This window comes from Dysidea avara, chromosome 8 (assembly GCF_963678975.1).
Source record: "Dysidea avara chromosome 8, odDysAvar1.4, whole genome shotgun sequence".
In the NCBI taxonomy this organism is placed as follows: Eukaryota; Metazoa; Porifera; class Demospongiae; order Dictyoceratida; family Dysideidae; genus Dysidea; species Dysidea avara.
The window spans coordinates 1822535-1850216 of NC_089279.1; the positions used below are offsets into that span (position 1 = coordinate 1822535).

Consider the following 27682-nt stretch of genomic DNA (forward strand, 5'->3'; position numbering starts at 1 on the left):
CTGAAGATGGCTCACAGTCATGTGTGGAAATGACAGAGGAGACAAGATCAGACACTTCTTGTGGATCCACAAACACCACATCCTGTAGGGCTGGCATGTATGGGTAGTATAGTAGGACACCTTTGTAGCAGTAGTGGAGAAGAGCTTCTTTTAACATGTCTTCTTTAATATCAGCTTTTTGTGCAATTTCCAAAGCTTCTTGCTGACTGATGATAGATTTGGTATCTGATGCCTGCAGCAAGCCAGTTTCAAACTGTAGGTAAGTTATGGGGCACTGTTTTTCAATGATGGGTTTGCCTGCCTTTAAGATGGTATCCTTCACCTTCTTGAAGACCACAGGAATCAGCACGTGATTTTGGTAAATGGTCCATAAATGTCTTTCCAGAAAACACTTTGTAAAATCTGAGCTCAATCTCTCTTTTCTGCTGATCAGTGAGACCTTTGGCATGTGTGGCAATCATCAAAATTGTTGGAATGCGCTTGGAAATGTACTTGTCACCTTTTACTTCAACTCCACAATGACCATATATGGCCTGGAAAAGTGCTTCCAACACTTCCAAATTAGTTTGCATTCCTCTGGCTGCTATTTTCTCTTGAAACCTGTTCAAGCGTTGCCGGCTAATCACTGGGTGGTCAAGACCTTTTTTTGCATCAAAAGTCATTAGCACCACATCGTCTGGAGCCAAGAACATGAAATGAATTTCATAGTAAATTTCTTGGCCCCCAAGATCCAATACGATGATTCGAATATCCCTATCAGACACCTCTTTGGCCTGCACAACTTCTTGGACTCGAGCAACAATTTCTTTTGGAATTTCTTTTGGAATTTCTTCTTGCCTGTTTGATATACTGTTTGAAACTGCTACTTTCTTATCATCTATATTCCTTGCAATCTCTGAAACACAAATTCTCATCCTACTTCTAAACTTGTTTGGTAGATGCTCTAGTTGATCTTTGATTTCACTTTGTCGCCATTCAGATGCAAAAATGCGTTCCACAGTACAAGTGTTTATGGAAGCCCCAACAGTGGATTGCTGATCCAGAAGGAACTGCTTTTCAAGGAGAGATCCAATGGTACTTGTTTTTCCAGCTCCTTCAGGTCCAATCATTACCAACTTCAGTTGATTGGAAGCTCTAGTGCCTTTCCTCATTGCTTGCCGGTAGGCATAGATAGTTCTCTTAGTGATTGTGCCACATCCAATTTCAGTAAATGCACCTACATAATTATTACATTTGTTATTCTCTGAATTATTATAGAAAAGTATGAAACTTTCCATATCAATTGTACTACTAATGACACTCATTCTGTAAAAAACAACAAATGTCTTCAGTAGCACTCATACCAGGTTTGATGCTTTTCCTACAAAATCACCATTTTTATGCACTATCCTGCCTACTATTTTAAATAAATATTTTAACCCTTAATGTGATAGAGTTTCAATCTGTAAACCTATAGAGGCTGATTGTTAGCTGATTTTTCCACAATAGTCACTCAGAGGTTGATAATTGGTCATGTTCTATCAACCATCTCATGATTTTAACCATGTGACCTTAGCACTGCAGTACATTTTGATGTGCAATGTGTAGATCCATGCATCACACCTCCCAAAGCCCTCAAGCCTTAATTCCTTTGTTTGGCCATTGCAACAGCTTTCCTAGCTAAGAATCGAGCACTATACTTGTACATACTTGGATACACATACACACAGTTTCAGGAAGTAATTGCATGGATGAACACTGTGTGAAACTTATTAAGATCAAAGGTAGCACTTGTCAAGTACAATAAGTCACCATTTTCACTGTAAAATAAACTTTGAACATCATTTACCCCCAAAACCATTTTTACACAATCAGAAATGTGGAATTTTCTATCCAGCTCCGGTGCTGCTAAGATCAAGATACTCTAATAGAGCAGTCACACTGTAGTTATATGCTCTTGATGTGGATATGCCATTTACACACACACGCACACACACATACACACACACACACACACACACTACACACACTACACATGCACACACACACACACACACACACACACACACACACACACACACACACACACACACACACACACACACACACACACACACACACACACACACACACACACACACACACACACACACACACACACACACACACACACACACTACACACACAGCTAGACATTTATATCTACTTCTAATCTATTTTGAAGATACAAACGCTATCACTTGTTATTATCAAACAATGGCGTAAAAATCAACAGTTTGCTGTATTAAACTAAACACTGTACATAAAATAATATTTAGATCCAAATATTTTTATATGAAGATTTCAAATAGAGTGTATTACAGTGCAAGACCAGTTTTCTTCTATCTATCTCTTTGTACAGGTATATATAACAGAAAATAATGATTATTCAAGATAGTATGTGGTAATTACTACATATTAAAATAGCTCCATTTATTTTATGGTTTTCTGGAAGAGGATGTCTACTATATAGGTCAAAATCTATGGTATATACTCCTTTGAAATTCAGTGACTACTCTAGTAGAAGAGTCAGTCTTCCTGACCGCTTTATTACAATATCATTTTTCCACCACTTAGAAGAATTATGGTAACACGTAGTTGATGTATCATCATAGTGAGTACAAGGACTGAGATGTTAAAATTAATTCTCATTGTTTCAAGTAGAGCAACAAAGATAATAAATGCTTGATAACAAATAAATGATATGATGTGTGTGTGTAATTGAGATACTGCAATAAGTCATAGTTGTTTCACAATAGAACTAGTTCTTGATACGAGTCCGAGGCAAAGCAAAAGGACAAATGTCAATGACTAACAACAACATGCTGTAATGTCTTGTTCTTGTATAGGTATTGTTGTGTTTATTTTAAGGTTGTTTTTTTTGTAGTTTTACCTGTATTATGTCTCTGTAAGAGGAGCACATTTGCAGGCTTTGCCTTTTGTGTAACCCTTGTCTTTTGAGAAAAATTGATAATCTAATCTAATCTGGCTTATATCCAAGTGAAAGACTGTCGGTACTTTGATATATATGGCTTCACACACTGCCAAGGATGATTGCAAATATCCATGACTGCTGTGATATGACTGGCTTATATCCAAGTAAAAGACTGTGGGCACTTTCAGCTTGCATAAATGCATAATGCTGACAATGCATTTTGATTGCCAACCTTGCAAATTATGGTGTTTAGCACCTTACTTGACAAATATGGTAGTTATTTCCCCTGCATTAACTATCATATTGTCCAAATAAATTCTTTGAAGTATGGCCTCAAAATTCCATAGCAACTTGTTGAAAACATTTCAGGTCAATCTGAAGGCTTGTTCGGGTTTCATTTTGCCTAACCAATACTGCTTCATCATCGCCTGGGAAATGTGAGGCTGGTTTTTGGTGATGTTTTCATGGCAACACTTACTCTTTTGTGGTCCCTACTAATACAGTAGTATTATACTGTATGATATACTATCATATACTGTATGATAATCCTAGGTGTTAGCTACATATAGATGTGAAGGTTCCGGCATGGTTCAAATCAAACTGTTAAGTGTTTTGTCTATTTTCTTCACATATATTATTATAGTACCTCTGGAATATCGTATTTACTTGATTAAATGCCATGGCATTTATTACCTCAGTTCTAAAACTTGATGCAGTGACTATTTGAATTTGACCGCCACTGATTTGATTTGATTTGATTTTTAAATTAAACTCAACACATGCAATACACACAGACACATAATATAACAACAACAAATAATACTTAATGTGTATAACTTTGATTAGAATGCAACAAGTGATTATATAAAGAGTGGACATAAAGTTGCACTCAGAAAAGATATGATGCCACCAACTCAATGCTTGAAAATGATGCTGAACCCTTATTTTAAAAGTCAATCATTATTATCAAGACAAACGGTAGTGTGTCGTGCAGCCCAAGAAGCCGGCGCGCCACACCGTGATAATATTGACACGAAGGAAAGAAAATGCAATTTTCACACATGTGTAGCTCTGTGATCTCTTACCCGTATGCAACTAAATTTGGTATAGAAGTGCCTGCATGGTAGGGTAGTCTACATACGAAGTTTGAAGAAAATCTCCCCAGCCATTTCCGAGATACAAGCGGCCAAAATTTCAGTTTTTAAAAGTTTTTTTTCTACTTCTTTCCACACACTTTGCAAAATCTGCCATAAAATACAAATGCGTACTTCGATCAAGCTGAAATTTGGTACACTTAAAGGGCTCATTAAAGCAAATTTCAGTACCATGTCTGGTGGAATCTGATAAAGAATCATGGAGATATGACCAATTATTCACGTACAATAAGATTGAACTTCTATCATGCCCACAGGGTAAACCCCATGAAGGAATAAGCTGAAAATTGCTATGTACAGTAGACTGCAGAAAAAAGTTAACGTTTCGTAATTTTAATTACGCTGTAGTAGCGTAATTACAAAGCGTAATTACGAATTATGCTCTATTGGTAACTATGAGTATATTGTATATATGGCTGGTGAAAAACTACTTTTTTGCATAATTACAGATTACGGTCAAAACGTAATTACAGTACAAACATGGTAATTACTTAGTAATCACACCGTAATTACAATTACGAAACGTTAACTTTATTTTGCAACCTACTGTAGATGGAGTAACCATTGTAGGAGTGCCTTTTTGTGGTTTGAAAGAAATCCAGATAAAGGCCATTGAGATACAACACAAAACCCAACTTGTGTCATAATTACGTGTACAAGTTTTATGAATAAAAAACTATCAGCTTTCGTGCCTACCAGGCAAACCGCATTGAACGAAGAGCTGAAAATCGGTATGTAGCTGGAATAATTATCATAGAAAGATTCTTTTCAGTCCTTGCAGTAGTACAGAAGAATCAGATTACAAAACATTAGAAAGCCAACTGCATGTAGCAGAAAGTGAGATCAAAATTCTCTAATAGAACAGTCACCCTAATAGAGCATTCAGCTGCTGAGATAGTCTAATAGAACAGTCACCCTGTAGAGAGCACAGCTACAAATAATTCGCTCTAGAGATTCAGACCATTACAAGTCACCCTGTAGGGAGATAAGCTTGGAACCAATCACCCTGTAGAGAGTTCAGCTAAAATCAAATCACCATGTCATCTTGTAGAGATATGAGCTAGAAACAAGTTACCTTGTAGAGAGTTCAGCTACAAACAAATCACCCTGTAGAGAGTTCAGCTACATACAAATCACCCTGTAGAGAGTTCAGCTTTAAACAAGTCATCCTGTAGAGAAATCAGCTGGAAATAATTCACCCTGTAGAGAGTTCAGCTACAAACAAATCATCCCATAGAGAGTTCAGCTACATTTTATGTCATCACATAGAGAGTTCAGCTACATTCTATGTCACCACATAGAGTTCATTTCAAGTCACCCAGTGAAGATCAGCTACAAACAAGTTATCCTGTAAAAAGAAATAGCACCTAATAAACTCAAAATTTACATAATTACCAAAAATTACCCTAATTAATATAAAAAGTCTGCTTTGGATGTCTTTCTCTGTGGTAAAGAAAAAACACAGGTTAAATTAATCCCAAAGCCGGCCATAAAATGGCTTTGGTGTGTACAAATACAAAAAGAAGTGATATAAACAGCCAAGTGGCACCAACTTCATCTGAATTGTCGTTATTAAAATTTTTATTGTTAATCTACCATCACAGCCATTTCTTGGCAGCCACCTTGGATTTCACATATTTTTTCACCCTGGCCTTTTGGGGGCCGCACCTTTTTTTACAGCTTGGCTGTTTTTGGATTAGAATATTATTATTACTGTATAATGTACAGAACTCAATCATGAGTATAATGTACGTGATTAGTTAACAAACTAAATGTTAAATAATAAAGATTTAAAAGTATCGACATCACAGCTGCACACTTCCTGGCTAATTGTTTTTATACTTTTGGAAAGCAGTTAACATCACTAAGAATTGAAGATACAGACAGGGCTGCTGAGAGGATTTAGGAGGCCCAGGGCAAATTTAGAATGTGGGGCCCCTATAACCCATAATTGTCCATAAGGAAAAACAGACAAAAGGACATTGCAAGAACAAGCTTAGTTATGTAACTATATAGCTACTAGACTGTACAACTAATAGCAAACTAGCTACTAACTGAGCATATTAACAGTTTAGCATGCAAACCAAACTAGGGGGATCTGGGAGCATGCCCCCCCAGGAAATGTTTGAAAATTAGACTCTCTGAGATAGTATGAGAGCAAATTTACTAGTTACTAGACTACAATTAAAAGTAAACCACTATACGCTTATGGAAAGTTTTCTAACCTAGGAGGGTCTGGGGGCATGCCGCCACCAGGAGATTTATTTAGACTCTCTGAGACTGAATATGAGAGTGAAAGCAAACCACTAGCTACTAACTGATAAGCTTATAATTTATTGGACTGTTGTGTTAGGGTGATTGCTGTAGATGTTAGGACATCTTAAGTTTGAATTTTATAGCAAGCATTTTGCCAAATACATACCACCTAGGAAATTTTTATACCCTATGCCACACTGATCTTTTAACGGTTACTAAGACTGAATATTTGCTTGACTGCTGTAATAGGGTGGCTGTTCTATTAGAGTATCTCAATCTTATGTAGAAGTCACACTGTCTATATAGGCACCTTATAAGATATATTACAGGTAATGGTTTGCTGCCACTGCTGCACTGCATTGCTGTGGATCTCATTGAGCGTGGATAGTATCTCTTATACTGAGGCTTCTTATGTATCTTCGAGTCTACAGGGAAGGTTTACACTGTTGTACGTTCGTTTTATTGTAGCTATGTGTGGATAAGTAGCTATAGGGCAGCTACTACTGTATGAGGCCCCTGGAAGCCCCCTTGAGGCCCCTTACAAAATGGGGCCCAGGGAAAATGCCCCAGTTGCCCCTTCCTCTCCCCCCTGTCAGCGGCCCTGGTTACAGAAAATAAGGAATTTACTCTAATAGAACATGTGTGACAAACGCACTTTCAAACAAACATGCAACCAATTGCTCTACTCATGCCTGTCCTATACATATCAAATATGCTATATACTATATAATTTTCAGCAGTCCATATGTTGTGAAGCAATATCAGCATGCTATGAACTTACTATAAGAAAAGTACGAATTGGTGCTTGCCCTATGTGCAGGACCATTTCAGATTCCACATTAACCCCAATCAATAAATGAAGCATTACAGATCATATCCTATGTGTAGTATGCATGGTAATGTTGCTTTTGATTTTTACATGAATCTTATTCTATATGTGGGTTAACTAAACAGCAGAATCACATGTAAGCTAAAGCACTTATCAACACATGTCCAAACTGTGTGTGGCACTAGTAGTACATGTCCTATAATGCAGAAACTGAAGCACGGTAGCTATACAAGCAAAAATTAACTTAACACATAGGTATGCACTTCCTGATACCCAGGTTATTATTTTTATAATTTAGGATTTAGGCAAGCAGTTTACATCACAAAGAACTGAAGTTACAAAAGAGATAGCACTCTAGTAGAACACATGAGACTAACACACAGACAAACAGACATGCACCTGATTGGCCTGCCCATACCTATCAAATGTGTTACTGTATACAGTACTTTTCCATTTTCCAACAGTTCATTTACTGTAAAGCAATACCAGGATGCTATGAACTTACTATAGCAAAAAATTAAGTTAGAAGAAGTATGCACCAAAAAGGTAGATAAACGAAAAAAAGCTGTGCCTGCAGTTGGATTCAAACCTGCAGCCTACACTTCCATTAGCCACAACAACTTCAGGGAGGTACTGTACCAGCAGAGCTGTTTATCCTGTGGTTTGGTAAGCTGAAATTTTCTCTGTATCTATCATGAACTTCAACATGCTGTAATGGATGAAGGAAAGCATGTAGAAGCTTGTAATAAATTTTGTAACATAGCCAGATGACGAACATTTTATATCAAGTGTAATCATGTTGATATGTGCACAGGTTGGTAGGTAAACATCATCAATAGCTGACATATGAAAAAGTATGAAACAAAAAGGTGGCACTGAGAAGTAAAAAGTTGTCATACATAGGAATCGAACTCTGGACCTTTGAGTTAACATGTACAGTTCTATGCTCTAACGCTTGGGCTGTTTGTTCATGATTTTGACAGGAGTGTAGTTCAAGATTTTCTCTACACCATTGCCTTCAACACTTTGTAGAGAATAAATGGAGCGATTTGTAACAGCAAACTTGGAGTTACCAGATGATGAACACTTAATTTCATTAAAGCCCTGTGTCGATATATGCTTTGGTTGTCGAGTTAGCAGCATCACAAAGCAGATAGACAGCTTTTCAGCTTTATATATATGTATACATTTCATGTAAACTGGCAATGTTAAAACAAATAAAATTTGACATGTTTCATTGTGTATTTTCTTAGCCTTCTCTACAGGAACACTCAAATAATTTGTTAAATGATACTTCCTAAATTTTTGCAGTAGTAAACAAAGACCTCAAGTTCTTGGGGTATTGAAGCACCCCACTCCTAAATTTTACTATGTGCAAGCTAGGAAGTTTCTCTCAAGCCTCTGAGTCAACTTTATGGCAGCTTGAGTACCATAATGTGTACTGGTGCAGCCTCACAAATGGTTCTGAACATTTTTTTCATAGTAGAGTTCTTAATACTATATACAACCAGCAATCACAGATCTTAATGTGACAAACGTCATATTAAAAACACAATAGCATTAATACCATCTCATACCTTGTTGTGGATCATGTGATCCATTGAGTTGGTCTTGATTACCTCTCCTCCTGGACTCTTCCTCCTCTAGTAGTTGTGGGATCTTTTGTTGTAGCTCCTTTCATGTAGTCATAATCATTGTTAGTACACCAGCAGTTAGTGTATAATGAGTAACATATATTCAAGTTGTGTGAAATATATACAACAGTCATATTGTAACCATATGTAACCATATGCATAGCACAGTTAATTTTGAAATTACATAGGGGTATCAAGGTGGTAATCACTGTGGCAACAAGGTGATCACCATAGTAATGTTACCCTTCTGTTGATGGACTAATTGTGAGGTCCAGCATTTTCAAGATTGTCATCATGCTTGGCAGACAAATGGGTAGGAACTATTAGAAATGGTTTGCTACGTATGTACATGCATATTAATAGCTGCGTCCAGTTTTTGCTTGCATGGAATGAGGTCAGGTGGCAGATTTGTCTGGGATTATCCCCTCCCACTGCAATGAGGTTGGCAGTCACATACATGTCTTTGTATTTCCATAGGAGTGTATAGGCACAGGTTTTAGTTTGTTAAACCAGGCATGCACCCACATCCAGCTGTGGGCATGTGCCTAATTTACTGAAATTGTTTTCCAAAAAGTGTGTGTGTTTGTATGTATGTAGGTATGTAATGTATGTGTGTGTGTGCGTGTGTGTGTGTGTGTATGTATATATGTATGTATGTGTATGTATGTATGTTTGTATGTATGTATGTGTGTATGTATATTTGTATATTTGTTTGTCTTTCCGTACCCACATGAGCAAATGTTTGTTCACTAAAACAGCTTTTATGTGAGAAAAAAGGTCACATAGGGCCTGTAATAAACTTCCAGGCTGGTAAGCTGTGGTTTAAGACAGTTAATACATGTCGGCTTGAAATACGGGAGAAGCAAGTTATAAAGGACGCGGTGAAGGCCTTTCCCAATGGGCTGTATGGGCATCAAACAGCTGAATAGCAACACAGCTTCCTTCCTAGGCTAATGGGTATAACAAATTCCTTCAAGTTGAAAGGGGGCATGTCTGTACAAACACGAACAAAAAATTAAGAGCAGTTTGAGGCTTTGCCTGGAGAATTTGTGTAAGGAAATATTATAGACAAACTATAAAACAGTTCTGTGCATTATTACTGGGTTAAAGTAGTTTGTTCAAAAACACTTTCTTAGCAGTGCATAGCAAAGTAATTACGGAACTACAAAATATTTCATTGATTACAAAATACAATTTACTACAATTCAAATAATAATTCTTGATGTAAAACCAAAAATAAATTATTAGTATACATTGTTAATTAATTCCAGTGAGGTTTATTTGCTACATGGCACCTGGTTTTTAGCAGTAGCACAACATCAACTTGTTTTTTGAAAACAAAATTTAAGTGTCTTCTGAATAGAGACATAGAGTGGAAGGGAATGCCATTTTAAGAAGTTTCAAACAGTGATTATTACATGCTAAGGGTTACTTTGGGAGCATTACCACATGCCTAGATTATGTCCTTCTCTACATTAACAGGTTCCATTGTCTACACTGTACAAACTAATATCCGGAATTTTGATTATGTGACAGCTGATGAAGTTCTACCAGGACAATGCCTTCCTTAAATCGAGATGGAGATGAAACAAAGAAGATATGAGAGCACTAGTACAGAGTAATTACAAAAGTATAGTGCAGTACTATTCAAGGGTGTGGTACAATTAAAATTATTTTCAGAAACAAGGATAAAGACTTTCAAATAGTACTGCATGGTGGTACTATTCACGGGTGCAGCACAAATCGCGGGACAAATCAAGTAAATACAGTATTCACCAAGCAATAACACTAGCTAGTCCCCAATATCACAAAACATCTAGCTATGTCATAATCACCTATTGCATAAATTTGTTATCATGATTAGGGTCATGATACAGTCTATAGCATGGCTTGCTTTGTAAAAGGAGAAAAACTGATAAAAACAAACATTCTCATAACACAACTATGTAACTTCACATAATGTAATTGAGTGAAAAATATCAGGGGCACTGCAGCACATCCAGTCATGATGCACTCATCTGTACAACATGGTATATGTGCTGCATGGCTGAAAAATTGGTACACTAGAAACATCTTTTCTCAAATATTATAAAATATTAACCCTCAAAAATATCTATGTAATAAGCTCAGAAATGCATACTGCTGTATGCCAAAAGACACCTGTAAGGTTGAAGCAATGTCCAACAGTGAAAAAATAGATTAAAAGCTGTTATTGAGTTAATCTTGCTTGAAAACAATAAGCAGGCAGGCAGGTATGTATATAAATCAATAGAAAATCATTTTTGTCATTTTTGTCATTTTTTGCCTGCCATTTAAAAAAAAATTCCATTGCAATAATGCCACTTATCGGAAGCATTTTTGGGCACACTTTTGATATGTACGTAACCAATACTGTCAAGCCACCATAAAGGTATTGTGACTGAAGTGGTTGATATTCTTTGAGAGAAAGCACAATCTTCTGTGATCACCAATATACAGTACTACCATACTGCATATAATGCAACATGAATAAATTTTTCCTTCATACAGTTCAAATTCAGTAAAAACAAATAATTATTGCAAAATTTAAATGCATAACTTAATTGCTATTGACAATATATACCTGAGGACACTGTGTGGGGTCCACCCGTACTTCCCTGATGAGGGAGTATACTATCATACTGTGTTCTTTGTCCACAGCATATACCAGTGGAGTATTTCCGTCCTATAGTGATATAGTACATACAATGATGTGATACAGTAAATATCGCTTAATTGGGTGGATCAGTACATATAATAGACTGTATTATTAACATGCATGCAAAACTATGTCAGGACAGATTTCACCTCTAGTATCAAACAGTACGTTTAACTAGGGATCACCCCAAAGTGACGAGCATCGCCAATATTGCCGCCTTTAAAAATCATCCTAGAGAAACATTACGTGACAAAAATCACCTTTGCGTAATAATATTAGTCCATCTAACATGAAATACAACATTGAAAACAAGACAACACTTACCAGTGACTGGATAAATGTTTTTTTAAATCAGCAAAACTTGAAATTTAGTCTGCCTCACTGCCTGACCACATTCGCAAGCCTAGAGGCCAAACAAAGCAGCGCATGACTACCATTTTACCCCACAACAATAAACTGACCGGTCGGATGTGCCTTTTGGGGTTCCAATGAGTGTGTTCCGTCTGTGCCTTACCTTTCCTTTTATCTTCAATTGTCTTCTTCAAGCATCGAGACCATATCAAAGCGTTAATTGTCCGTACAACACTTTTCTCTGAGCAGCATATTTAGATACCACAAAATTACTTCAGAAAGCACTTACTCTGCTGAAAGAGCGGGGTACTTATAATTTCCAGTCAAAGTAATCTAGTGTTGCACGTGATAGTTTAAAGCTGCTGATACATATATTCCCTTTTGTATTTGGTTGGGGGAAGCTGTTTCACTCTGAATCCTCCCCAGATTCTGGGGATCATTTGAAGGGTTGAAAACAAGCCGTGAACAAGATGTTTTCTTGTTCCTAGCATCTGCTGCAGCTACTACGCTGAATACTGCAACAGTTGCATGATTCACAAAACCATGGGTTTTGCATTGTACACAGCTTGTTTGCAACCCTTCAAATGATCCCCACAATCTGGGGATTCAGAACAAAACATGTACAGCTATTGGAGTTACACCAGACCCTATTTTTTACAAAAGGAAAAATAGCAATCTGGGTATGAGACTAGCTGATACAGAGCAGCTAGATTGTCACTCTGACTTTTACAAATACCTGGACTGCAATTTGCGAAGACATTAATTTATTTTGTTACTTATAATAGACAGACTGATACTCGACTGCTTGTTCCTCTGAATGTACACACTTGCTGCCGAATGAGATCAATCAGCGAGTGATTGGATAGTCTACTGAATACTCAAGTGAATAGTTTCTCTAATGAGAAGATTTTATTAGTTCATCCTGTTAATACTTGAGACAACTGAAGGGACTGTTCGTTCAAACAAGTTTGTGATCTGCAAGTTTGCAATTGGGATCCCGTTCACAATAGGTTCACGACCACGCCCATCAATTAAAGATCTAGGTAGACTAATAACAATAGAGTATGGAGACCACACCACTTAACAATCTAGCTGTTTACTTAACAGTAAACAAGGATGACCTCACCCCTTGTTGGTCTAGCTAGCTACACAGCTCTTGGCTGACTCAAGATATTCTCTATTACAACAGTTATAATTGATATTCTAATAGAGCAATCACAAATTACACTGTAGCTAGCTGTGCAGCTACAACAAAAAACTAGTATTGTTAATTTAAAAATGAAGTAGGGACCTATGCAATAAAAAGTAGTGAAACAAGAGATGAATGATGGTAATACAGCATAGCTCAGTCCCTACTTAAAATACTAGTAATTATAAGTGTGATAGCAGAGGCAGATCCAGGAGGGGGGACTCTGAGCTGGGTGGAGGGTAACCCCCTAAAGTTCACATATACAACTCAGCACATCTGGCTTACAGCTGTAAGTAGCATTCATACATAAAATTAATATGCCCTTAAGGAAACTTTAACAAGCATGATGTGCGTATCTAGCTATAACTATGTAGCTGGAAACCTACACTGCTGTTTGTGCAGCTTATTGCTATACCATGCTATTGTAGACTTATAGCTTATTACTAGTGCTGAGCAATAGTAAAAATTTTACTATCACGACAGTTGCTCATTAAATATCACGATGTGAATACTATCCCGATAGTTTATAAAACACTTTGCTCTTAACAAAGTCTTAGTTGTGTAGCTATGATTTGCAGTCATATAGAAAGTTATTTTGCATGTACAGGACATTTGTTAATTACCTGCGTGGGTGGACAATGAATATGGACTTCTAGTATAGCTTGTACAGGCCACTCCTCTGTAAGAAAGCTGGTATACTAACTGTAAAACAGTATAGAAGGGTTGGTAATACCATTTTAATGCAGATCTGAGCTTATCATAACTATTGCGATAGTGATATCCCTACTATTGTTATCGCAATAGTGATTTACTATCGTAATATATCACACTATCGATACTATTACTCAGCCCTACTTACTACATACACAACTTCCTGGCACACAGTAGTTATGATGAATGATGGAGCACTTTCTCCTTTTCAAACATACTTTCTGCAACAATATTAAACAGGCTGTAGGACCAGGTGTCCTACAATTAAGGTTGCAATTTGGATGGCACAATTTTGTGTAGCTAAGGACTGATCAACGAAACAGAATTGCCTCCCTAAAGTCATTGGCATGGGGAACCAGACATTTAAAAGGGGGCCTGCTGTTATGTATGATAGTTGTAGCCTATAGTCTGATTAGGTACCTATGAAATGTACATGTGATAGACAATCAGAGGCATATTAGGGGAGTTTACTAAGGTCCAGGAAACTCCATTTGAAATTACATGTACCTTGTATACTTGCAGCAGTATCTTAGTTTGGCTGCACAAATACACAGAACAAATGGAAACAGGGCAGGGCTGCAGTATAGCTACAGTGTAATAAGAAATTTACACTGATTGTTTTCTAAATAGGGCATACACTTTTTGGAACCCCAAAAGGTATATCTCACTGGTGAGTTTGTTAAAATTGTTGCCGTATGCGGCCTCCAGCTTTGAGACAGGTAGGAATCTTGAATTTTTCATCTGGATGACTAATTGTCAATGCCTGACCAGCCATAAACCATTTTAATTGCCAAATAGGACATTAAGGTAACCAAGCTTATAATTATTAATAGTATCCATAAAATCTAGTAAAATGAAGCATTTTAATATACATCTGTAATCTATCAGCAGCTGGAGGCTGCACCTGCGCCTACAACTCATTACCAAATCTGGAAACTGCATACAATCCATTGTAACACTGTTGCATCTTACCATTTAGACAGTGGTACATCTAGGGATGGGCCTAGGTGGTCCTGTGCCCTACCAAAGAATTTTGGTACCATACCAGTGGTATTTGTATTTGAGATAGAGATACTCTAATAAAGCAGTCACACTATTTAGAAAAGCAGTGTAGCACACTTTAACTATGCAGAATTTTAAGTACCTTATCAGTAATATAATAATTATATAGTTGGTGGAGGGGTGCTGTTATGAGCAAGCATTCTCTTCTTTTATATAAGAACTGAACACTGATAGAATAATATATTATATACATTCATTATTATTAACACTTTACAGTGTTAAGGTCATTGAGACGCAGCAGCAGCCATTATGTGGATACTACTTAATTTGAGTGGTTTGGCCATTAGTCTACAGTGTAAATAATACGCTGGATGATAAAGTGATTAATGTTTAGCTTCACTATAGATATTTGACCCTTTAAAAAAGTACGCATTTCAAAAAGGTGACTTTAAAATATGAATAGAGCCAGAAAAATAACAAAACAAAAGAAACTATCATAGTTCCAACAGCACAAATGAATCTAACAGTTACTACTTCTATTCTGTCACAAAATCTAGGTGTGAACTGCGAATTATCAAAGCTTATGATCTCAGCATTATGTAATCGTAATAGGAAAGTTTGACAGTTCATTGGCTATGACATAAATATCAAAACTACAACGATTAGATATAGGACACCCAGCTTCCAGCCCTTCCCAGTCGTTTTAGTGGGCTTCAATAGAAACACTTCTACTGTGGCTTTAATCAACTTCTGATGTCCTGCTGGAACCTTAGCAGCCAATAACAAGCGTATTGATTCCCAATAATCAATGTGAGTACAATTTAAATTATGGCATGCATGGTTCTTGAATGTAGCTGACAAGCAATTCTGTTAAGTAACATTGGCAACTGAAGCCCTATATAGCAGCAGGTAAGGTGTTAAGGACAGTGGGAGAGACGACTGAATGCTAGTACAGAATATCACAGCTCTACTGCTGATGACTTGACTGTCATCTCTAAAGATGTCAAGTCTCATCAGCAGGTTTTATTTTTGCTTGTCTCAAAGGAAATAGCTTACTTAGAAGTGCGTATCTCTTAACAACTTCAACAATTGCAGACTGTACAATAAATACATAGATAGTACCGAACAGTATCGTACCTCGAGCTCCTACCTATAAAAGTCATTCTAGTTACATGGCAAAAGTCACCTTTGCAGAATAATATCAGTCCATCTTGCATCAAATACAGCATTAAAAACAAGAAAACACTTGCATGTGGCTAGATATAGAATTTCAAAACATATAGCCGATGTAAAAAGTGGTTAAAGTACTTCTGTTAAATACTGGACACCCTTAGATGCCTGTAACTTCATGATTGGTTCTAGACCATGGCCATTAACCATCCTGGTTGATTAATAACAATCAAGCATGGAGACCTCACCTCTTAACAATCTATTTACTCAAACAAGATGACCACACCTCTTATTTATGTAGCTGTATTTATGGTATAAAAATAGCACCGTGAAAACAAGGAATAGTGATCATGCCTCAGTCTTGGTATGCTACAGGATGAGGTGAGATACTCTAATACAGCTAATATAACAGTCACATATGTATAGCTATATGCAATAACAAAAAAAAACTGAACAAACTAGTAAATTATAAATGAAGTAGGGATCATAACAATAAAAAGTAGTGAAACAAGAAATGAATGATGGTGTTACAGCATATAGCTCAGTGGGAAAATCCCTACTTCGGCATTCAACAGAATAATTGTTATAACATGCCAATGTAGGGATTTTCTCACAGAGCTACGTATGCTGTAATACCATCATTCATCTCTTGCTTCACTACTTTTTATCACTTGATTCCTAAATTAATAAATTATTTGTTTTAAATAAACTAGTAATACTATGGTTAGAATCAGTTTGTTACACATTTACTACCTCATTCATTTATTCATTTATTTCAATGATGTAAACAGGACCACATTTATTATTCTTATACTTAGTTTTATACTTAGTTTTATACTCATTAATGCACAATTGAACAAAAGCTGAAAATTATATACAACTACGTAAACAGTAACCAAGGATCAAAGAGATGAACAAAGCTAATTTGTGACATTCATTCCTGTAGTTGAAAAGGTAGCTGGTTGATTCTGTTTAACGTTGAGTTGGCCTGATCATGACTGATCAAACCCTAGCTGTAATTGTATTATAGACCCTGTTTTATACTGCATTATACAAATTGTGTTATAAACCAATAATGAAAAAAGAAAGTTTTTTTTCAAGTCACTTATAAGACTTTGCCAGTTTGGTGAGAGGGTAGTTTGCACGATATTGCTGTAAACTACTTAAAATATATAAATTCCTTAGGTTATCTATGATTTACTAGATATTGCATGTACAGATCAAAATCAGACCAAAATACATGCCTAAACTCTATTAGAGCACATAGTTTCAATTGCATGTTTTTTTCTGGGCTAGATGCTATGCCCTTGTCACACCACCCCCAGCACAGATAGCATAAGTGCTGGACAAAAGCTGATAATTTAATAGTCCTTAGAGCCTGAAGCCAGGCTTATCTTCGGAGAAGCGCCACCAGAGTGATAGGAAATGAACTGGCTTCCATGGATGCACATTGTTGCAGACCTTAACAATGAAAAAGATAGTACATGTCGAAGCCATGTCAATGTATTACCATACGCAAGGAAATTTTGACGTAAGAAAAATTTGACGAATTCAGACTTCAGCAGATTTGACAAATAAAATGTTGATGAAAATCAAGAAATTGTAGGCAAAACCTGTACTTTTAAGGGCGCTTATAAACATTTGACGAATTTAAATTTGGCGAAATAAACCAATTCATCAAATTCGTCAAATTTTTGACGTCAAAATTTCCTTGCGTACGGTACTATAAGTTAGTGTGTTCCTGCAGGACAATAGATCAGCAAGTCTGTGATAAAAACAGTTGCTTCTCTACCCATACCACCTTTAGTTGCAAAGACTAGTGGAGTAAAGGATGCCTGTTCGACCTCGCAAACCTGATCACCATACTCTCTCTTTTTAGCCTATTCATGCCGCCTGTGGACAAAGGGAATAGTGGAACTACAGTGAATAGTGGAACTACAGTGAATAGTGGAACTACAGTGAATAGTGGAACTACAGTAGCTACGTAGGTGTGGTAGGATGAAAAATCCTTACATCAAAAAAGGCACCCTGCCTCTTCCCCTGTTTCAATTACAAGTAATTGCAAGGGCTGATCCAGAGTTTGGCAAAGGGGATGTACCAGGTAGTAGGTATATGGAGCAGGGGAACCCCCAGACACTTTCACATGTTTCAGGACTAAAAATGTTGATGTAGAGTGGTTTCATATGCACAAATATTTAAATCATGGATCAAGAGTTGTATAGTGGTAAGTGACAGTCATGAGTAGTTCAGCTAGCTATGGCTTATGGACCTAAGGAATGGAAATACATGCATTTTACTTGCAAAATATTATTCTTAGTGAGGGGAATGTGTCTCCTGTGCCCCCCTTCACCAAAACACTACTAAATTGTATCATCTTTCATGTTTATACCTTGACAGCTATACACCATTATAATTATCTGCTATAAATTACAATGTAACTCACCAGATCCTTCACATTCACATTAGCCCCATGATCCACCAGTAGAGTAACAATACCCGTACTGCCACTATTGGCAGCATAGTGTAGAGGTGTCCTCTTAGTAAACTGCATAAAACCAGTGAAATGAATGATATGGCTGCACCAGTGCAATGTGTACACAAGCATCATAGTTTCATTACATCTATTGTGGAAATTGTTACATATTTGCAATATGCATGTTTTTGTGGAAAACTCGATGTGGACTGTACTTCCCAAATAACAAGCATTGATTAGCTTGTAATTTATGAGGGCAGAACACTCAATCACTTAGCTTCATCCCAGGGGTGGAGAAATAGGGGATCAGGTACCCCCCTCCCCTCTTTTATCCCCACACACACGCACACACATTGAAAAGTGGAGGGGGCAGTGCCCCCTTACATTTTCCAACGCACAGTTGCTATAGTAGTCATTAAGGCAACTTACTTTGCCTTGATTTACTGAGATTTATGCTAAAGGTTATGCAAGAATGGAATACTGCATGAATCAGTGCTAGAAGTGCACGAGATCGAGATACTCTAATAGAGCAGTCACCTAACTACTCTAATAGAACATTCAGTAGAATCATAAGTTGATCCTGCTACGCAATTACTTTGAATTGTCTCCATTAACACATATATCTATACGTAATCAAGAGCATGAGTCTATCTGAAATGCCTTCATTTAATGATGTATCTATAACTAACTGTACAGTATCTTAATGATAGCCATTGTCATAATCATTATTAATCTTATTTATTAATTTTATTGTTGTTTTATGGCAAAACGCTAAAGGTCTGCAGGCAAGCTCAGTATAGAAGTATCATGGTCAAGTACACATATACCACTGAAAATACTCGTAATTTCAATCTCAAAGCATTCAAATCTCAAAATTTTCCTGTGGGGGGCATGTCCCAGACCCCCTAGTATTGAAGCACACTAAGGCGCAGTTAATGATTTTAAAACACTTACAGCCACCCCACCCCCACTTTTGAGTACTGTTCTCCGTCCCTGTTCAATCACTAGTTAACTGGTTAACTGTGTAATTGTTATACCTATACATCATGAATAGAAAAATATCAAGTGTGAAACTGAATAATTATGATGTAATAGTTGAGGTACTAAGCTGCACAGTTCATTAGTTAATTGTAAATATCACATAAAAACTAGAGGTACAGAACATATTAATTTACTTACAAAAGTAGCAACGTTCACTTCAACTCCCCAGTTAATAAGAGTTGATGCCACGCTATACTGTCCTGAAGAAGCAGCCCAGTGTAAACCAGTCCAACCACTCTGTAGAAAGACACAGCTACACTATACACATGGCCGCTGCTCACTTGGTAATGTCAGCTATTTATTGTACATGTTACTGTAAGGTATATAATTATATAGGTAATCATACACCACCTACATAGCTAGCAGTACACTAAAAGCACACAATTCTTTATGAGTGTGCATGTGTCTAAGTGTGTGTAGGTTGGTGGAGTGGGCAAAAAGTGGGAAACCAACTTTGATAATGAAGTTACACAGTGGAGTTTAAAGCATTCAGCAGACATGGATGCCACTGTGTATGCCCACAGAGAAATATTAAAACCTCAAGGATAGAATTCTATATAATATATGCACTGTTTTTACAGTGTTACATATATTAAAGGATATAAGCAAGACTAGTGATGTACTACCCTACTGGAGTATCTAAATCTTGTTTTACAGATAAATGAAGAACCTGTTCCCTGTTTTCTACTGCTTATGAGTGTGGAGTATCAACAATTATATGCCTATCATACTGTATTAGTATAATTTTAACCAGGCTGTAGGACCAGGTGTCCTACAGACCTTCAGCACTTGTGCTGTAAAGCCTTAATAAATAAATAAATAAATAAATAATAAATAAATAAATAATTATTGTGAAACATGATACACACATTTCCAAGTAGTGCTATAGTGTATATAGTCTATAGGGATGATAGCTAGTCATTAGTGAATGTAGAAGGGCTTACAGCATTTAGTCAGTTATCCACCTGCCTAGCCTTCTGTATATACTAGCAATACAGCACTATATACATAAACCTTATATATGTTAAGCATGTGCCCAGTGTAATATGTGTGTAGTGCACACATGGTGTATGTATATAGTGTGTTTGTGTGTGTACCGGGTATGTGTTTGCATGTGTATAGTGTGTGTTAAGGTATGTGTGTTTGTGTGTGTGCGTGTGTTTATGGCTAGCTTGTCATGTGTTACTTATAGCTACTCACATCATCAAGATCACCAGTGACATCAACTCCACTAGTATACAATTCTTGAAGACTACTAACATCACCATTACCAGCTGCTGTGGCTATGTCATCCTTCTCCTTCTGTAATGAGTTCGCCAAATTGACGGTTATAAAGTCACACACACAAACAATGTTAATTGATCACACATCACTAATTGATGAAGTACCTACAAGTAACCGATACCAATGTTTTGCGAACAGGAATACACATGTAACTTTAGAAACTTCAACCTTAAAGTATGAGTTTAAAAAAATTACTAAAAGCAAAGGAGGGCTGATAATTGAATGAAGCCCTAAGCAAGGGATAGTGTTAATGTAGGACAACATCAAATGCCAGTGAGTAATTTAGTATACCAGAAATATAAAATACGTAGCTTAAATGATTATCTGTAAATTGGCCCAAGTAATTAGATTGTGACCTGGTCAGCATAGAGCATGCACCAGTTATTATGTCCTTTCTAAAGTGTGCAAAAAGACAAAAACAATTAAAAAGAAAAGTACAAAGAAAATAATATTGAAAGCAATAACAGAATCTTTCTTACAAAACTCAACAGTGCAGGAATAGTTCCTACAAAATTTCTTAATGTTGCCCTACACGTGTAGGAACCATGCTTCCTACACAAGGATAAATTTTGGTACATCACAGAAAACTTGCTGTGTTTTTGAGAAAAAATTGCCACATCTTAAAGTTTTAGTTTCTTGTTTAGTTTGGAATATGTTCAATACATGTATCTCAATGATGGGAGAGGATTCAGCTCAAATTTGGAATAGGAGGTATCTCGCCCCAATGCCTTTCCACAGCAAAAAAAATGGTTAGTTTCCATTGAAGCACTTGCAAGGTTGCGGATGACATTAACTTGCTTACTATTAATTTTAATACACACTTGTCTATCAAGCACCCATACCAGTTTCCTTGGCCACACAACACAATCATGTGTCTCCATAATAGTTATAGAATTATGGCTTTATGGTGCCTGCAGTATGTTATCCCTTTGTTTCCCACCAATAGTTTTTGCCATATATTTTTTGACTTCATGATAATGTTTATTTTTAGATGAATAGAAACAGCTTTAATAATAACATAGATTTTTATTGTATCAGTAACCTCTAAGCAACTTAAGAAATAAAAATTTCCTTATAAGGATCTAGTACAACAAGATATTGAAATATATTCTTATATATTCCCGCATCTACATCACGACAGTATTTTCTTTGTAAAACAATCATAGAATAATCTTTTGTGCTGAATTTTTTCTGCTTGTGCTTAAATGGTGTAGCTACCCACCAAACTTGTAAAAGTTGTAAATAAACAGAGGGAATCTATTGTAATAAATTCTTATACATTTATTTCCTCTTTTTTGCAAATTTAATTAAATCATACTTCTAATTAGATTATTCAATCACCATCCCATTTACACCACTAGTGCATAACTATGTAGAGAAGTGCTGCTAAAAATTTGGTGATGATACCTGCAACTATACAAGAGTTATAAGGTTATAAGGTTATAAAGCAAAGAGTGTACTTGTTTGGTTAAAGGAATTTGGGAAACGAAGGGTTAATTAAACTTTAGATACTATCAGTCGGTCAGGGATTGTTCAGAACTGGGTATATAGCTCAGAAACAAAGTTCTTTTATGTTCCTCCACCCTTGTTGGGCTAATGTGCCTGAAAGAAATCTTTTCACACAGATAAGAGTGCTTTGTTTGCTTATGTTTGCCAGAATGAAACAAAGTGTACTTGATGGGATGGAATATGTGGTCTTTTCTCTAGGCAAATTAGTGTTTGTGGCCCAGTGTGATCAGTGGCAGAATAACAAAAGTTATAACTACTGGAAAGCAATAATAATAATAATAATGATAAAGAAAATTCGGCTGCATACAGCTCATCCTAAGGAAGCTTATAATTGTTAAGGCTCCAAAATCACATTCTTTGCACTAACTAGAGGCTAGGCTGTCATGCATGCTGTGCTTTCTGATCGCTGTAGAAAGTATATGGGGAATTTGTTATTGGGGGCTATATATGTTGACTGACACATACAATACAATTCAATCAGCCATTCTGGAGTCTCTGTACTCCTGCAGCTTTATGATATGAGGTCCCATGATTAGTGGAAGCAACATTCTAAGCGTGTGATTGAGAATAAGAATTACCAGTTACTTCAACTTCACCAACCATTTGATATTAGCTGGATTTAGTGTATGTTAACAAGCAAATTAGGTGAACTATTTGATTGATACTGCATGTATAATGTTTGAAAAGTAAATACGTAAATTTTTGACTTGATGATTGAACTGTGATGACTATGGAACATTGGGTGGAGAACAGTACTCAAAAGTAGGGGAATGCCATGTGGGGTGGTTGTCAGTTAGGAAGCATTGAAAAGTCATACACTGTATATACCCAGTAGTATGCCAATACTAGGATGATCTGGGAGCATGTCTCCATGGGAGGATTTTGACTGTAGGCCTGTGTCAAATATGCCAGCATAATAAAAAGCATAACAGGCTGGAGTGCTATGCCAGCATAATGTTGGAATAATAGGTGGATATTTCAAACTATGGAGATCGATACTCCCTAATAGAGCAGTCAGTGAAAACTACAAACTGCAATAGAGTACTCAAATGTATTGTGCTTAGGTCGATACTCTCGTCAAACAGTAACTTTATAGTGAAATACTCTAATAGAGCATTCACTGATTAAAATGCCCCAAGATAATTGTAATAAATATTGCTAACTTAGGAGAACATAGTGCAAGCATAATAGGAACACTGCATGAAAGAGCATAATGGGTTAAAATTTTGGGAAATCCCTAAAAGCATTTTGGGCAAAATTTTGAGCACATTTGACTCAAGCCTAATTTTGAGTTTTGAATGATTTAAAATAGCATTTAAGTAATACTTGTGTACTTGAATAGAATATTCCTATAATATTATGGCAATGACTATAATTAAGACACACACTGCACAAATCAATACATCAATAAAATCAATGAAGGCATTTAAAACACTCATGAATTTAACTAGAAGCAGACAGATTGGATAAATTTTAAAGGAGAGTCGTATTCCATAAGAGTCAACTTAATGTTCAATTACAGTAGTTAAGCAACTACTCTATTAGAGTATCTCAATCTCGTAAAGTAAGTTGGCTAATGAATAAAAAAGTCACAAAAGTTGTTGTACTTGTGGGCATCAAAAAAAGTGAGGGCGCACTGCCCCTCTGCATGCTCTTCAAAGTGAGGGGGCATTTGCATAGGCAATTTTATGGAGAGGGAGCAGAGGGGTACTGGTTACCCTGTTGAAATTAAGTTTTAGGAAAAGGTTGTAGTATAGATTGGAATTGGTAGATATAACATTTTCATGTTTTTAGTATCAACTTTAAGGCCCTAATCTTAAAGATTTTGTGGGTTGCACACCCCTAAAATTCTACATTTTAGCTACTGTATAGCTATGCAACAATTTTCAGGCTGTCCCCCCCCCCCTGTATATATGTCAGCTCTACACTGCGGTTTCCCCAATACTCTCCCTTATTTCTCCACCCCATAGCCTCTAGTAATTGGTAAACTTAATAAAGTTTTACTGATGTTTTCTTCCACCAGCTGTAAAAGATTGTTACTTCAGGACTGCAACTATTCTACAAAAATACCTATATTAGTCTCTAGCTGAAATTGATAACTGAACAAATAAGATTGATTTTCTATGCCTATGTGTATAATATGGTGCTAATATAATGCTAAATCTATACCATCAAGGTGCTATGAGAACACTCATATATATATTAGAAATTTCAAGTTCAAATAGGGATCATATATAGAAAAAAGTAAAGAAACAAGGGAGGTAATTTACACCTGCAGATATACTAGTGTACAGTATATCATTTAATCTCTACTTCTGACTTTTCTGTGATCCCCAAACCATTAATTTTTTCCCATTATTGGAGACACCCTGATTATGTGAGCAGAAGAAATGTAAAGAATTGTTTATCAAACTAGTAACAGGAGAATAAATATTATGTGTAGCTGATTATATGTTTTGCTACAATCAATTCAGAACCAGATTTCAATGTGAACTAAGACATTCATTTTCAACTCTTATTGTAACTGACCTACACTATAATAGAGCATTATGTTAGTAGCTGTTATTATAGTTTCAGTTTTTTCAGCTGCAGTTTTTAAATGGGTTGTGTTTGTACTACATTGAGTATTCAAATTGAGCTCTGAATAACATTTGATATGGTTGCCCAATACAAATGTATAAAGGCTGAATTAGCTATACGCTGCATTGTTCAAACTGTGTACACCCAAAAAGGCATGAGGTGGGTGAAGTTACTTAGCATGCAGAGTAGCAGCCAAGTGCAGAAATTACGTTCGCCATAATTATATCTAACAATGTTAATCTTGATGCCATTCTGGCACCGCAGTCAGAAGGTGATATAGGTGATATACAATAAACGCTTCTAAAATAAGTATCATTTTAATGATTTACAGATATGATTACTATTATTCTAAAGGCTTCACTTGCATTTTCTAAAAGCTTAACATTGCTAGAGAGTGATCATTTATGTTATGAAAAACATTGCTACTATAGCTAGGGAATTACCACATTCCAGAGTGGAACATCCCCTTTTAAAAGTGTGGACCTGCTCCTTCTGAAAATGCTCCAAAATATAGTAGGCTAGTATAATTACTGTAGGCCCATATGCCTATAAACTCAGTCATTCCAGAGTGGAAGGAAATAGGAGTCGAAGGGATGTATGAAACCATACTAGCTGGTTGCTATATAAAATTTTATGTTGTGCCCCATGCATTACATGTCATACAGACACTGGTATTGACTATTGAGTAATAGTCATGAGCTTGTGATCACGTACAATGTTTATTCACCACAAAATTGTTAGCAAATAAGACTAACATGTCTATGGGGAATATTCAGTTGGTTTGCGTTGCCCTCTGTATATGTCAGCTTTCAGAACTACCACTACTACAAATGGATAATAAACAATACATCTCTGTCACCAGGCAGTAAGGCCAGGCAAACTTAATTAATTGTTTCTCATCCCTGCTCACATCTCTTATTACCCCACTGCCTCTAATTTCATTATTGCTATTATCAATCACGTGCACACATGCACATTTTGATGCTAAGAAGGCTGGCTATCATTTTACAGCACAGCAAATGTCACTTGCACCTCAGAAACAGTGGTAAAACCGTCATAAGTACTAGTTCCTAAAAGGCTTTAGCTAACCTTTATAGTAATAGACAGCTTGATTTGGAGTACTTCCTTTAATGATAAATAATGAAAAAGGACCTCCCACCCGCATGGAAATCCAAGATGAGAAACAAGTAATCAAGTTTGCTGCCTAGCTAATAGTGATTATTCAATCAAAAGTGTTACCAAATTCAACCTCAGAAGACTAATTTTTCAAAATTTTCCTGTAGGAACATCCCCCAGCTAGAGCATGCTTCACATGCTTGTAAGCTTCACACCTGTCGGAGTGACTTCCCACGTAAGAATATCTGTTTCCTAAACCTGAAACCCCCACTGAAAATTTCTATAGATCCACGACTGAATTGACAACATTATATTGAAACAGAGAGAAAAATGTGCAGAGCTACAGAATGAATGTCAGTAGCTATAACTAATCCTTGGTCACATGCTTCCAGAGAAAATGCATGCACACTCACTACCGTGATAATCGTGGCTATAATTTTGTTTAAACAGGCATACTACATGAGTAAGGAACGGAGTTCACAAAATGCTGATTTTTTAGGGAGAAATTCAATTTAAAAAAAGGCATGGAACGACGACATGCATGCACAGTAGCTACACAAATCGTGCACTCACTTTTGTGGGTTTCCTTTTGGAGAGAGATTGCAAGTCTGCTTCAGAGACGACCATTTCAAGTTCCTAATAACTTTGTTAATAGCGTAGTTATAGTCTCGCGAGGCCACCTGTCACGAAAAATTTGGACCCCCTATTTTGGTTCCCTCGGTCCAAATATATCGGACCCCTGGAGTAGGTAAAAAATGGGGGGTAGCCATCGTCTTGGGCCTCTCGTAAAATATCTGATAAATCCATGACTAATTTATAGCGTGCGACCACTCGACTAAAACAGTGGATCCGGGAACCATAGATTTATAAACCCCTGGGGTTCTATGCGGGGAGCGACCAAGGACCGGGGAGCCACGGGAATCCATTGGAATTATATACACTTCAAAACATTCTATACTTGTACTAGGTATCTCTGCAAGTAGTCTTGCATGGCCAATCCACTTTTTCTCCAGTCACGGCGTTTCGCACGATGCTTACACCAATTAGAAATTATAAGCGCCTCTGAAAAAGTGTCTGAAGCTGACTGCATTAATTATAGGTCATTCGCCTGCCGCACAATGAGCATGCTAGTCTATTATGTCACCTAGCTACTGAAGTTTAGAAACATTGTGTAAACAAATATTCCGGGGAAATAGCTAGCAACTACTGGCCATTTATATTAATAAGTCATTTGTTAGTTTGGATACTGTCATGCTTCCCGTCCCTGGTCCGACCAGTACTGGAGTATGCCAATGCTGTTTGGGATCCCTTCTTTTCTACTGATCAAGTTATGTTAGAAAAGGTACAAAGACGTGCCACTCACATGGTCTCAAGTTTCAGGAATTTGTAGCAACTGATATCCCGTGATCAATGATTATTCTAGAAGGAGTGACACTAATTAGAACTGAGGCACATTTGCTGTAAACGTATTTGTACCACTTTCTATCACCCAATTGCTAACGGGATGATTGAACGTTTTCATCGACAGTTAAAATCCATCCTAAAATCATACCCTAACACAGCCGGTTGGACTACAGCACTACCTATGGCCCTACTGGGTATTCGAACTGTGATTTATAATTTGTAGCTAATTGATTATTTTTCACTGTAATTTTTGTATGTGATCAGGTTTCACAGGCTGTGCCTTTAACCTGTAATTACTAATACTAATTATTTGAATATTACGAGCTAAGCAAGTTCCAGCAGCTCTTCA

The 27682-nt window shown here is 36.7% G+C and overlaps 1 protein-coding gene and 1 long non-coding RNA gene across 2 annotated transcripts in view; one reads left to right on the forward strand and one right to left on the reverse strand.

Moving 5' to 3' along the window:
* Window positions 1-27682, forward strand: part of LOC136265259 (uncharacterized) — a 162033-nt gene that overhangs the window by 21886 nt on the left and 112465 nt on the right. The window lies entirely within an intron of this gene.
* On the reverse strand, window positions 282-26605 carry LOC136263605 (uncharacterized). The gene is made up of 7 exons (XM_066058230.1): window positions 26503-26605; window positions 20641-20742; window positions 19579-19677; window positions 18370-18471; window positions 11429-11530; window positions 8770-8866; window positions 282-1216 (listed from the first exon to the last, which is right to left on the reverse strand). The coding sequence occupies exons 1-7, from the start codon at window positions 26554-26556 to the stop codon at window positions 282-284; spliced, it is 1491 nt and encodes a 496-aa protein (XP_065914302.1). The 5' UTR covers window positions 26557-26605.